Source organism: Carassius auratus, chromosome 7 (genome assembly GCF_003368295.1).
Source record: "Carassius auratus strain Wakin chromosome 7, ASM336829v1, whole genome shotgun sequence".
Lineage (NCBI taxonomy): Eukaryota > Metazoa > Chordata > Actinopteri > Cypriniformes > Cyprinidae > Carassius > Carassius auratus.
Window position 1 is genome coordinate 14749018 of NC_039249.1, and position 13957 is coordinate 14762974.

General features: G+C 36.8%; 1 protein-coding gene across 1 annotated transcript; it reads right to left on the reverse strand.

Annotated features, from left to right (window-relative positions):
- Nucleotides 1–3078: 3078 nt before the first annotated feature.
- Nucleotides 3079–13727, reverse strand: LOC113106044 (lysophosphatidylcholine acyltransferase 2-like). The gene is made up of 14 exons (XM_026267572.1): nt 12561–13727; nt 11381–11523; nt 10454–10671; nt 10059–10171; nt 9626–9686; nt 8870–8928; nt 8544–8578; nt 8054–8108; nt 7815–7897; nt 7572–7697; nt 7316–7469; nt 6991–7089; nt 6539–6680; nt 3079–4355 (listed from the first exon to the last, which is right to left on the reverse strand). The coding sequence occupies exons 1-14, from the start codon at nt 12675–12677 to the stop codon at nt 4168–4170; spliced, it is 1593 nt and encodes a 530-aa protein (XP_026123357.1). The 5' UTR covers nt 12678–13727; the 3' UTR covers nt 3079–4167.
- Nucleotides 13728–13957: the final 230 nt, after the last annotated feature.

Sequence of the window (13957 nt, forward strand, 5' to 3'; positions counted from 1 at the left end):
GTGATGTAGACGTGGGGGCATGTTTGAACGAACCATAGAGGGGCATGGCAGAGTCTTCATTTTGATAAAGAATATCTCTTTGGTTTAGAGACTTTAGTCTTTGTAACTTCAGGGATATGCACAATCAAGCTGATTTGTAACACTCCAAAGAGAAAGAAAAACTTGAAATCACATCATATGACCCCTTTAAGATAATGAATCTTGATGTTGTATACATTTTACATTACATATTTAAAAGAACTTAAAATAAGTCAACAATTGTATTGCTGCTCCTCTAATCCTTATTGATCATGGTCAGATTGAAATTGAGATTCATTCATTTCTTTCTAAATCCCATACAAAAGATTTTTGTAGCTGTTATAATGTTTGGCAAATACTTCCTACATTAGCAGTAAACCAACAATCCATCACTTAATGCTGGCTAAATCTATCCTGGTTAACATCAGGAGATCTTTTGTGTACAGTAGCCTATTTCGGCATGAGATCAATCCTAATCCCGATGTTGACGTACATTGTTCTAGTTCACACTACAGTTTTGTTGTAGAAGATCTGTAATCTGTAATTAAATGAGTTGCCAGACTTGTTGAGTATCAATTACACTGTGAGTAATGTTATTTTGCTAATAAGGAGTGCAGAGGGATGTATGATGGCAGAATGAACAATTCACTCACAACTATAAAACTATTCTTGCCTACAAAATCCAGCAGCATACAGCTTTCAACTGAACTAAACATTAGTATTAATTGATCTGTGTGTCACAACTGTCATGACAGATACACAAGTGAAGAACTTCCTTATATACAAAGTTTTTTTTTTTTTTTTTTTTTTTACCAAGAATTAATGCCTTGCTACAAGGAATCTATTTCACAATATCTAGGCCTTAACCTCAGTGCATTGTGCACTATATTTCATCATCTTTTTATGAGCAACATACTACATGTCATACTAAAACAAAAGCAGGTGTGCTGATGAAATGCATGAAATTGAATGTTATGCTTTTGCTGTTCTGTCTGAGAGAATAGATTTGGATCCATCAGCATTAATTCATCCAACAGATGGCGAAAGCTTAATGCATGTTTTATATGTGCTCTCACTATAAGAGGAACTATAAGATGCTTCTTTCCAAGGTCAGGCCCTCCTGCTCTGTAGGCGTGATGGCTCCAAATAAAAAAAAAAAAAAGAAAGAAAGAGAAAGAGAGAGAGATAGAGAGAGAGAGAGAAGTTAATATGATAAGACAGCGATTTAAAGCCCTCATTCTGCCATTTTGACAAACAAATTAAAACTAAGAACTAGGGAGAGAGAAGGAGGAGAAAAGATGCAGTATGCTATACATTTCCTTCTAAGGGAAAAGTATTTGATGTATATATTGTCTACACATACAGTGGGAGTGAAGGGTCAGTGATTTGCAGCTATTTTGCAACCCGTCAATTAGCAGTGTAGCCTGTCGGCACTGACCTTTTCAGACGAGCCCCCGATCAGCCCCCTCATCTGTTCCAGACCGCCCAGTCAAAGCCCTAACAGCTAACTCTTGTTTGGTCTTGTGCAAATAAAACCAGATTACTTGGGCTGATTGCCCACAATTTGACTAGGCAGACTCACCTCAGGCTGAAATAAAAATGAATGCTGCAATATTGTGAGCAAAAAAAGGGAGAAAGAGAGCGAAAGAAAGAAAGATGGACATGGAGACAGCGAGAGACGGAGAGAGAGAAACAGTAACAACAATGTGACTTAATTGATTCCATGCAATCTCATCAATTGTGATTAAATGAAATGAATTTAATGAAATGCCCCCGTCATGTCTGAAAAGGTTAAAACAAATTGACGGTGGAAATCACAGCTGGTTATCACAGCGTGTGGAGCAGCAGGACTTTAATGAAGTGAGTGCAATCTCATCCTTCATCCTGCTGTATCAAGACAAGAGAGAGAGAGAGAGAACATTAGCTGCTCATAAGACATCATCATATCGTCGTCCCTGACCTGCCCTCTGATGATATTATATGGACAAAAGCACTGCAAGTTGCTTGCTGAGTACTCTTACTGATTGACTTGGTTTTGATATACTGCAGCTCAGCACAACAGAAGGTACATTACGGAAACCACTTAATGATGAACCTGTTTCTCCTTTACCAACCTCCTTTATGATATTAAAGAGGTCAGATATTTCATCCTACGCTGATGGAAACTTGAAAAGGCGTTGCAGGCATTGTGTTTCACTATCATGAATCAATGTAATTCTGAGGCCCTGTTCTTTTTAAATAGTTTGAACTTTTGATTTCATTTATGGCAAGAAATTAGTATTGTAGTATACACTTGGTTTCCACCAAACCTCTCTCAATTTTGCTATCAAGAGAAAAATGACATTATCAAATAAAAATGTTATAATTAAAAAAAATCATGCTTCCTCAGAAGCTTGTCAAGATTTGTGGGATACCTTCTGTACGTGCCCAAACGCTGACTGCAAAGTCATTGCCCGACAGCCAGCGAGGCAACATTTCAACTGCCTAAACTCCTGGACACAGAGAAAGGGTGTCTTTATGACCACTATGTCCCCTAAAATCTTTTTTTTTTTTTAGCCTGCATTGATGCTGACTATACCCGACAGTCTTTGTGACATTATGACATCAAAATGAGTGAATTCCGACTGTAGATGCTTATGCTGCTTTTTGGGAGCAACAAAGATGATGAAACATGACCTTTGACCTCAATTGCATGGCATTTTATAATCACATGAGACAGCAGAGAAGTCCCTTTTCATTTTATTATTTTTAACTTTGTACACATGCATTCTGAAACTCCATAAAAGCAGAAGTTCATCTAATATTGTGGATGTACATTTCCAGTATTTGCACATTCACTAAAGATTTCTTTGGAAATGAGGAGCCGTTTATGCAGACGAGCTGCTTTCTGTATATACTAGGAGTTGCTGTCACCTAGTGGAAGTTTTCAGTATGAAAGTATTCTTAGCAGGCTGCTTATCAGCAGTTTTTCTTCTGTATTTCCTGACAATTCACAAGAGTGTACAAACTCTTCTAACAAGTGCTCATGCACTCAAACATAAAAGGGACAACACATACTAGTTAAAATTCAAAGGATTATTTTAATTGCAAAAAAAAAAAGCTAACTTTGCTGTGTTAACAAAATCATAATTGCAACCTGCATTGCTAAATAAATACCACTGCAGAGGGATCATTTGGAATCAAGCCCTTTGTTGCATACTACTGTGGGCGTGTTGTGTTGCCGGTTTGCTCACAAATTGGCCTATTTTCAGCGGATGCAACAGAGTATTAGTCTGAACAAGCAGCAGGGACAGAACGCTAACTCAGCAACATCTCCCCTCGATGGGAATGCAAATAAAAACAAGATGCAAAGTTAAACCTTTGATTACAACTTGCTTTCTGTACCAACATCCCTGAGCAGAAAAGTGGGAAAAAAGGAAAAAAGAAAAGAAACTTGGTATTTGTATAATAATCTCTTTTGTAAAATATTCATTTTAAGAAATATATACTTTTCCATTAAAGACACACAATTATCTCCAATGCAATCACAAAATAATTTTCCAGATTAGATATATTCAAATAATATATATTTGTTTATTAGACATTATCAAATAAAATGCATAAAAACTGAATTGGAACTAAGCTTCGTGTCTAAAAAATTGAGTGGTGTTATAACAATAAAATTTACTTTTTAGCTGCAGATTAAGATTAAAATGTATTTTCAATGTCCAATTCTCACGATTAACCAGCCATTAACTATGATTTTTGCCTCAATATACTCCTAATTCGCTGCTTATTAATAGCTATTAAGGTAATGTTCAGGTTTAGGTACTGGGTAAGATTATGGATGTAGAATATGTTCATGCAGAATATGTCCTTAAAATACTAATAAACAGCCATTATGTTAACAATAGGCATGCTAATAAGCTACTAGTTAATAGGGAGAATTGTAACCTGTCCTAAAGTGTTGCCAAAACATTTTAGCATGCCTGTGTGCATTTGCATTTATCTGAAACCCTTTAAATAAACCACTGAATAGTTTATGAAATACTTGGTGGTGTAAACAGAAAACTGCTGACATGGCATATGTGAGAGTACAATCCTTCCGGCCAAGCTTAATGCACGTGTTTAAATGGCGTGGCAGAAAATGAACCTTATGGCTGCATGCCGTCAGTCATCTTTCTTATCAGAGGTAATGTCCTCTTGGTGGTTACTATGAGAAGCAGTGCAGCACTCAGACAAACTGGCATCAAAATCGAGCTCCTCCCCCTGGAGCCCCTGGTAACGCTGTAGCTCGATGTAGGTGGTGAAGAGCTTGGCATACTCCGGATGGGTGAGAGCGAAGGAGCAGAACTCATCTGAGAGACAAATAGAGAAAGCAAATTAGTTACAGATTTATACTTCTTTCGATACTCAAAAAGAAACCACACTAATCAAGTAAGTGTGGCAGGCATTAATGAATGAATAACATAATATGAATATGCTATGGGAAATAGGACACTGTGTGAAAACATCCTTGATTTAATTTGGCATGCGGCTGAAATCAACTCACAAAACTTTCAACAAGTTTTACAAAAGACCAATCCTAGTCATGATTCAACCTTGACAACTGATAGATGAGACAGACAACAAGCCTTCACTTGAAAGTGTTCATGAATCCGCACACATATATTTCCCTAGGCATTTACATACACACAATGGAATCATGTGATGCCAGCGGTGTCATGCACTCTTGATTTTTGAGTGGGCATGTGAGGGGGTGGGCTGGGTTGTAATGCTGTATAACTGATAAAGGATTATGTTTTTTTTTTCTTTTCTCTTTTTATTATAAATATTTCCAAACATGTAAACTACATTAGGGAATATCTCGATTCTCAAATATGTGCAGCTTTTAAATGCGTCTGCACCTTTATAGATTGTTAATTGATCAATAAATGGTGATGGGCACTAATAGTAGACTAATAGTGTAATCTATTAACCTCACATAAAAAGACTTTTATCTTAAGTGCCAGATATGGGTGTCATGCCATAAAATATTTTTAATATGACTGAATTTGCATTTAATGTGACAATATTGTAAGTTGCTTATTATACAATTTACATTATCAAAGAACATTTTCATTCAGTCTAGCCAGTTCAGGCACTCTCAAAGGCATTCGTACACACATTTGCACTTTGTTGTTTCTGATGAGAGAATTTGCCACATAATCAGTCAGCGAGCAAGTGAACAAAACTCATCTGAACGTCTCTGATTGGCCATTGCATTCATAAGCTAAGCAGAATCATATGTGATTGGTTATAATGCAGCGTCTGTCTCTGGCTCAGCGCCAGCCAGCGAGCGATGCTGTGTCGCACTGGACGATCTAATCACACCGGTGTGATTGTAAAAAATAATATTATACTCTGTGTGCTGCTAACCATGATACTTTCATTGGAAAAAAAAGCCTTGGGCCCTGGGGTGATGCTTTTAAATAATTGATTGTGGAAACTTCTGTTGGACTTTTAAACCTAAACTGATAAACAGCATTCAGACTTAGAAATCTGCTAGTTCTCTTCTAGTATCAGACAGCCCAAAGTCAAGGTTCAATTCAGACGAGTTAAATCATGACATGAAATGATCTGTTTCAAGAGATTTGGATTGTGATACTGCCTAGATTGTCAAGTCAAGTCAAATCCATGATTGTAAAGCAGCTTCACAGGAAAATCCTCCTGAGAGTCCTCACTGAGCAGTTGTATTTAAACATTTATTGGAACAATTATGCTTAAATATATTTTCAAATCAATAAAATTAGTTTAATAAAGATGATACTAGTATAAAGAAATTTAGCATTGAGTAATTCGCTTAATACAACTAAAACAGGCAACCAAAGTTAACATGGCCAGTATTAGGCCTGTGTGTAGTTCAGTTTAGTCTTACAAGCAACAATTGGGTTTGACAACTTTCAAAAACACTAAACTGAAAAACTAGACAATCACTGCCACCGTTTCCGCGAATTATGTTTCTTTGTAAAAAAAAAAAAAAAAAAAAAAAAAAAAACTAATGATAAAACACTGAATGTAGCAACAAATGTAATCATCATGACAGCCCACAAAACAATTGGTTATAATAGTACTAGTTATTTGTTTACTAAATTGCCTAATTTATATTAGGTGGCCTTAACTACTGTGTACTTGCATCACAAATGTACTTATTGTGTTCGTATTGTATTGCAAAACACTTTTTTTGCTATTGAGGTTTGGGGACGTTTAAGGGTGGGTTAAGGTGTAAAGAATGGGTCGACAGTGTAATTATCAATGTAATTAGATAAATCAATTACAGATGCAATTACATGCAGATATGTTTTCAAATATAAGTACAATGTAAAAACATGTATGTACACAATATGTGCACTGTACCAAATTATTAATTTAAATGTAAGTACATAGTAGTAAAGGCCACCTAATAAAAAGTGTGAATAAAAGAAGTATTCTCTGAATGATAGCTCTATTAATGTGACAGTTTCTATCACTGTGGTAGTTGCTATACAGTTGGCATACAGACCATAAGTTATGTGTCCTGATCCATCTGCATCAATTTCTTTGAAGAGGCTGTGGACATCAAGATCGCATACACCGAGAGCAGAACGCAGCAAACCGCTAAACTCCTCTTGTGTGATACAGTTGTCCTCATCAATGTCAAACAGCTGTAGAAACAATTCAAAGACACGTGAAAATATTTTTGACGATAAATCCCACTATAGTACTCCCACATACTGTAGTATTGTTCTACTGATGACTGATGACTGATGATTTTTTTTTTTTTTGTAAACCACCTCGAGGTGTTAACAACCACTGGCACCAAAAAACCAAACCACAAAATATGTTTAATCTTTTAATCTTTATCAGATGAAATCTTCTTTTAATCTTTGCATAGTCACATTTTGAGATCATTGATATTTTTTTTTTTTTTTTTTTACAATAAAATCAGTGCTATCTGTGACATCATTACAGTACCTTAAAAACAGTCTGAATGACTTCCTCGTTATTAGCTGGGCGGCACAGAACTGTGACACCAATCACATACTCTCTGAAATCAATGGTCCCATCGCCATTCTACAAAGAGAAAACATATGCTTTAAACAGACCACACTGTGGATAAAATATAATGCCGTTAGAGTCATCCAGTACCATAGATTCACTGTAGATTTGTTGTTTTGGAAATATTATTAAGCAGACTTTAAAGCAGATATCTGAGAGCATTCTATACATTTATAAGCTTCTGTTCTGTGATGCTCTTTTTCCTATCTTTTTCCATGTGGTTAGTTATAGACAAACTCACCCTGTCAAACAGAGTGAAGAGCTCCTGTAGAGCTGGGCTGACAGGCAGTTTGAGAAAGCCGGCAAACTCCTCAATTGTGATCCTGCCGCCTTTGCAGGAACAGGCTATGTTGGCAAAACTCTCCAATTCCTTCTTCACATTGTCCCATTTTAATCTGGAGTTACGACAGAAGCAAAGATTTTAAATGGTGCGTCATGTGGGATACCAGTTTCAAAATGTTTACAATTTTTTTTTTTTATTAAATACACAGTCATACTCCAATTTCCTGCTGATCTTGGTAAACTCCACGAGGCCTGCCTCCATAGGCAGAGTCAGTTCTCCTGCTGCAATCATCAGACGACAATCTTCGTAGGTGTGGTCTGTGACCGGAAGGCCCAGAGACCTAGTGACAGAGAGAGAAATTAACACTGAAATACTGTATTGTGCACACATCTTAAATATCCAATAAATATAATATTATAAAGACACAGAATAATAAACGGCAACAAGGCATGCTTACTCAGCCATCACAGCTCTCACTGAATGAGCAAACTTGATAGGACACTTTTTCTCCATCTCAGTAGGAATTTGAGGGGGCAGAAACTAAAACACAAATGCAATACATATACTTAACTTTCTGGAAATTAGCTGTATAGTATGTGGGATTAGCTTAGTCATTCATGTTTCTTCATTAAAGGGGTAAAATGCTGAGATACTGAAATCATGAGATCATGAAATACACAAATGTTTCTCACAGACCTCAACCTCCACTGTAGTATAGAGCTGACAGAGTGTGAGCAGCAGTAGTCTGGCCCTAAAACAGGAACTGGTGGTGAGGTTCCAAACCAACAGCATTTCAGGAAGCATTGCTCTCTTTACATGCATGACTGTGCAACTGCGTTTCTTGTATAACATACTACAAAAGGGTCTCAAAACCAAGCTTATCTAAGAAAGCAATCTACAACACTACGCATGCAGAGATGTCTCGCCGTGTAAGGAGGAAGATGAGAATTTGGTCAGACCGCATGTTATTTCCCCATTTGGTTTGAATATAAAATATCTCTCATCTTCAGTTCCAATAAACAAATGAAACATCATTTTTGGCTCATCTTCAGAGTGTTTCTTGCAACATAATATTTAATTCTGGTGACTTTTTCCTTGTAACAGTGATGGGAAAATACCCAATTGTGAAAGCATTTCATCAACTGTGTTAAAACTTCTGACTTTGTTTATATTTATTACTACTTACGATTTTGGGCCCTGCCATGTCCATGTAACTGTGTCCTATAAGTATTAAAAATACACACTTTGGTAAGAAACCTTCCATTTAAAGAGGTATGAACATTTGATCTACTGTATTCACACAAGAGCAGCAGATTATGAAAGTCCTCAACTGACATACTGGCAGAGCCTTCAGTTTGCTTGGTATGCATTTGTATGCTTATTTTATGGTCTCCTAAAGTAATCTTTGGTTATTTATGGATTTGTATTTTACATATATTTAAAATTCTTGTGTTACTCAAAAGCGGAGGCATCATGACAACAGTATAGGACTTTTGTTGAATTCATACTGACCAGCTTATTTGGGTATCTGATCAGAACAGGCTGTACTGGGACCCCTGGGACAAAGGCTCCTGTGGAGTTTAAGAAGAGAGTAGCACATAAGCACCTTTCATTCATTCTCATGAACAATTCTCAAATGCTTCAGAATGCTGTTAAATCCCTGTCTGACACTCCATTGATCAAACCATGCCCTACATATGAGGTCATAGCTATCTGACAGGTTCTCAAGCGGACAATCAATGATTATCAATCAAGCAAACACCGTCTAATGATATGACTTGATTGTAGAGAGAAATCTATAAATCTCACATAATACAAAAATAAATATAATCACTCTGAACCGCTAAATTAATGTATCCTACTGCAAACACAGTTCTTTATATATATATATATATATATATATATTTAAATAAATGTCACAGACTCAAAGGGATAACGTCTGAGTGGTGTGGATAATACCTATTCATAGACACAATACTCCTGTCTATCTATTATGTGCTGTATTTTGCTGGTTTCAGACCTCATTCTACTTTTTATAGTACGCAGAAACAAACCATGTCCCATAACACCATGAAAGTTTCTTTTTCCTTTCTCTTGTATATATTTGCATTAGTAAAAGCAGTTATCTGATAACAGACAATAAGATTTCCATATGGTGCAGTCAATATACAATCTTCATTATGTACTGACTTTGTATTATAGTGTCTATGTTATAATTATTATGCATAATATATAGAATATCAACAGAAATAAACATAATCTGCTAACCTTGTTTAAAGGTAATGAGACATGATCTGTTGGTACATGTTCCTTCAGGGAAAATTAGCACCTGAAAAATAAAATAAAAAGAAATTTACATTTAATTCAGCTGGATAAACGAATAAAAAATCCAAAATGTTGACACCATTGTTTTGGAACCGGACATCCTTTGTTCTAGCTGGGGAAGTACAGTACAGTAATTTCCTGCTTTCAAAAGTTGGAAAACTTTGTTTGTTACTTTGGTTTCACATGGTCAGATTCACATGGTATTCTTAAAACCTTTTTTTGACATGGTTTTATTTTTGACCATTTTAAAGTCACATGTGAATTTTTTTTTTTTTAAATGAGGTAGTGAAATCTTTCACGGAGTATGATGTAATGCAGTAAATTAGTGGTGTGACCTAATTTAGACCTTTAGGAGGCTAGAAGTAGAGACGCTCACCTGTGGCCAGTGTCCTCCTGACTTTGCTCTCCGCTCAATCTCAAGGATAGTGTTTCTGCGAGAGTCTGGATCTTTGCGTGAAACAAGCACTGGCTGCACACAGCGCAAAAACCCTGGGGAACATAATATCATCTTACCCACTGAAGAATAAGGGAATGCTAAGTAATGATAATAGTCATAATAACACATGTAAAATTATCATCAATAATGGATATTTAACTTTCTGCCCTGGTTTTGTTTGGATTTGTCTCTATGTGTTGTCTATGATACTCACAATTTGCAGTAACAGAAACTAAACTGATAAACAAAGTATACATATTCAACGCTACGGGAACACATTATAAAAACATTCGCCATTAGATTTTGTGTAGACCAATATTGACAAACATCCATACTGCCAAAGATTGGTGCTTCCAGGGACTCCGAACGGGATACAGTAGAGGGTAGACCAGTTTCAATGCAGGCAATGGCATCAAAGAAAGAAGAGTGGGGGGCCACAGCTAGAATGGGGGCCTCTGCACTGCTGGCCTTCTTCCCCTTCACCACCACCCTGAAGCCCATGCCGAAGAAATACAGCCGACCTAGAAAGGTCATCACTCTTTTGTGCATGATCCTGTCCACAAACACACATATACAAGCACACAAACATGACGAATTTTACTGGATAATGACATTAATTAGTCCAACATACTAACGGCTTTGACACCTTGTGCTCATCGGATGTCAGATCAGCACATTGTTGCATCATTTTAGAGAATAACCACATCCCTCCAACCGCCGTGCTACCTCCTACGCTAAGACTTCATTAATCTGATCGGTGTGGTCAATTCAAGAAGAAACGAGAAACAGCAAAATGAGCTGTTTTGCAATAAACCATGTGGCTTGTTTTTACAGAGAAGCATGAATTAAACAGACTGGAGGGGTTCTGTAATGCAGCAATTATGTGTAACTGCCGATATGCAAACCACAAATTTCACATCATCAAAATCATCTCTCACATCTATTATTAATACAGAGGAAACAAACACGCATAAAACCCACCTTCCTCTACCCACAGCTCCTGACAGACCACTATTACCTTAGGTTTATCTTTTTAGCATGCAGCAAAAGGAACAAATCAGGAACTAAGACAAAATCAACAAATGGAAAGAAGTAACGCTATCTGTAATGTTAGGTGCAAGGTTTGATGTGCTACATGTCAAGTTTAGTTAGTAGGCCAGGAGTATATGTAAGCGCAAAAGAGGAACACATATTTTTGTGCTGAAATGTAGGAGGTGAAATGTATCGGTGTTTAACATGAGTGAACAGGGACTGATCTTTACCTTCTCCAGCCAGTCATGGGCTCCACTGCTCCTTTCAGAGACTGTCTGAATGTTATCATGACAGAAACCGGCCACATCATCATAAGAACGAGAAGCAAGAAAATGCCACGGAGCGGCACAAGGATGATTCCCAGAAGAAAACACTAGATACACAAATTAGATAAAAAAATGTACACACTACATTAATATAACAGTTATTTTTTAAATACATTTCATTAACTTATCAAATATACAAATAACCCAGCGCATCTTCCATCCTTGGCAACAGGTTGACAGAATAGACTATTATGTGGACATGCAATGCAGCCAAGAAAACATTCATAATAAAACCAATCAGATTCAAACATTCAACGGCCCTGTAGTATAAACTCATGTAAAATTAAATAAATAAATAATAATAAAATAAATGTAAAAAGTCAAGAAAAAAATATATAGTTTTATACTTGTTTCGAAGGACATACACTTTTTTTTTTTTTTTTTATGTCTGGAATCAGAAAACAAAATAGTTTGAAAAAGCATCTTTCACATAATTAGTTCAAAATAGCTGAGCATATAAGATGGGGTTGGGTTACCTCAAACATTGCTTGGGAAAGTTTGAGAGACACTGACCCAGCATGTAAACTAGCCCCTTTTAAACAGTGTCAGAGATCTTGATTGTGTTCAACAATTAAAAACATACCATGCCTAATTTTCCATTATCTATCTATATATTTATATTCTATACTGTAGTAAAAACATCTTATTAACTATTTAAAATGACCAGAAATGCAACATTTATAACATTCTCTCTACCACATGTTTTGAACTGCGTTCCTGCGTGATTTTCCCGTATTACAAAAACTGTTTTCCCATATTACAAAAACTGTAAGATTGTAAAATACAAGAAGTAACATCATCTGAACACTTCTGCATCAGAGGGAATTTTTATATTTCTCATGTGTTTACTTATCTTACTAATTAAACGTTTTACATTTGATGAGAGCATTTACTAGTCCCTTTTCCAATTCAACCAGTAAGATGTATCAGTAAAAGAAGGAAGGAGAAAATAAGAGTTCCTGCAGAGGGAAACGGATCATAGACAAATCAAATAGAAGTGGACACATTAATACGCTGAAGACCTGAATGACGTCGGTGAAGAATAATATTGACAGGCATGTCACAAATGGAGAGCAGCACTCACTTTGATTGTATCGGCTTTGGTTAACTTAAGGTCGTGCACGAAAGGGTTGATGACGGCGGGCAGCAGCAGGGAATGCTGTCTGGGCAGCGCGAACACTCTCTGCGGAACACCGGGCATCTTCACTCATCACAGCAGCAGCAGCTTCTTCATGTGTCCAAGCCTCTGTCAACAAAGCGCTTTCTCTATACACACCACAAGCACCACCTCACACATGACTTCAGCCCTAGCGGTCTGCGGATGTGTTTCACAATCAAGTGAGCTACCTAACTAGAAAGCATTTGAAAAATCACAGACAAGCCGCATGCTGAAACTTTTGGCCATCCCAGGGGTCTGAGAGTCTGTGTGTGCACCGGCTGTCCCGAGATGCGATTGTTATGTCCTAAAACGTTATGTAGCTAACTAGACAGCTCAGTAGGTTTTTGAGACCGAGCCGGTGTGTTTACACCCCCCCCCTCCTCTTAGGGACATAATCCTATTAGCCATGTAGTAGCCACTAAATGAGCCCTAGTTGTTATTCTCTACAGGTTATCATATTGGATGACATTAGACTTAAAATGATTCATAGATTCACGCACAATTATCCATGTAGGCTACTGAATACATTTTATGCATGTATCTTACGAACCACGAACAAATGCGTTCATCTATTAATAATTTTGAGTCTAATACCATCCCATATTGAAGCCCTGATGAAATATTTCTGATACATACATCGCCTGACTTTATTGTATATACGTGGCTGAGAATTTTTTTTTGTGACCATATTCATGTCGGGGGCTCCGTTGACCGGTTGGATGCAGTGAAGCTCGACTCGAAAATGAATCACTCATTTGAGTCGATTCTTTTTAAAGGGCTGAACAAACGTTAAGGTCGGAACAGTATGGTTCGGACCTCGGACCTGTTTTAAAACAGTGTAAGGTTCGGACACGCACTGAATCGTTTAAAGCGGTTCTTCACTCAGCACAACATTAACGGGATATTTACACTAGAAGATAAAAGAAGAAAAATCAAGTACATATTGAATTAGCTACAGTTCATTGCCAAACTGCATCCTAGAGTTTTCAGCGACGAATTCCTTAAGTTCAGCCGTACATTTACTAGGTAGCCATCTTCAAACCAAAAAGACTAGTAAAACACTACCACAAAAGCAGTTAAGCTATCAAAAAGTACAATATAAGCCTTAATAAATAAATAAATAACCCATAGATAAATAAATTTGGGGGTGTAAAATACATGGTCGCCTACATAAACATATTGAGAGCTCGACATTTTACACAATAACCACTAGATGTCGCTGTTTATCTAGATACGAGGAGTCATTTTAAGGCGTTTAATAATGGGAACCATACGGGTTTCTTGATATGAAAGTCAAAGAATCATAGGCTACAGTACAATGC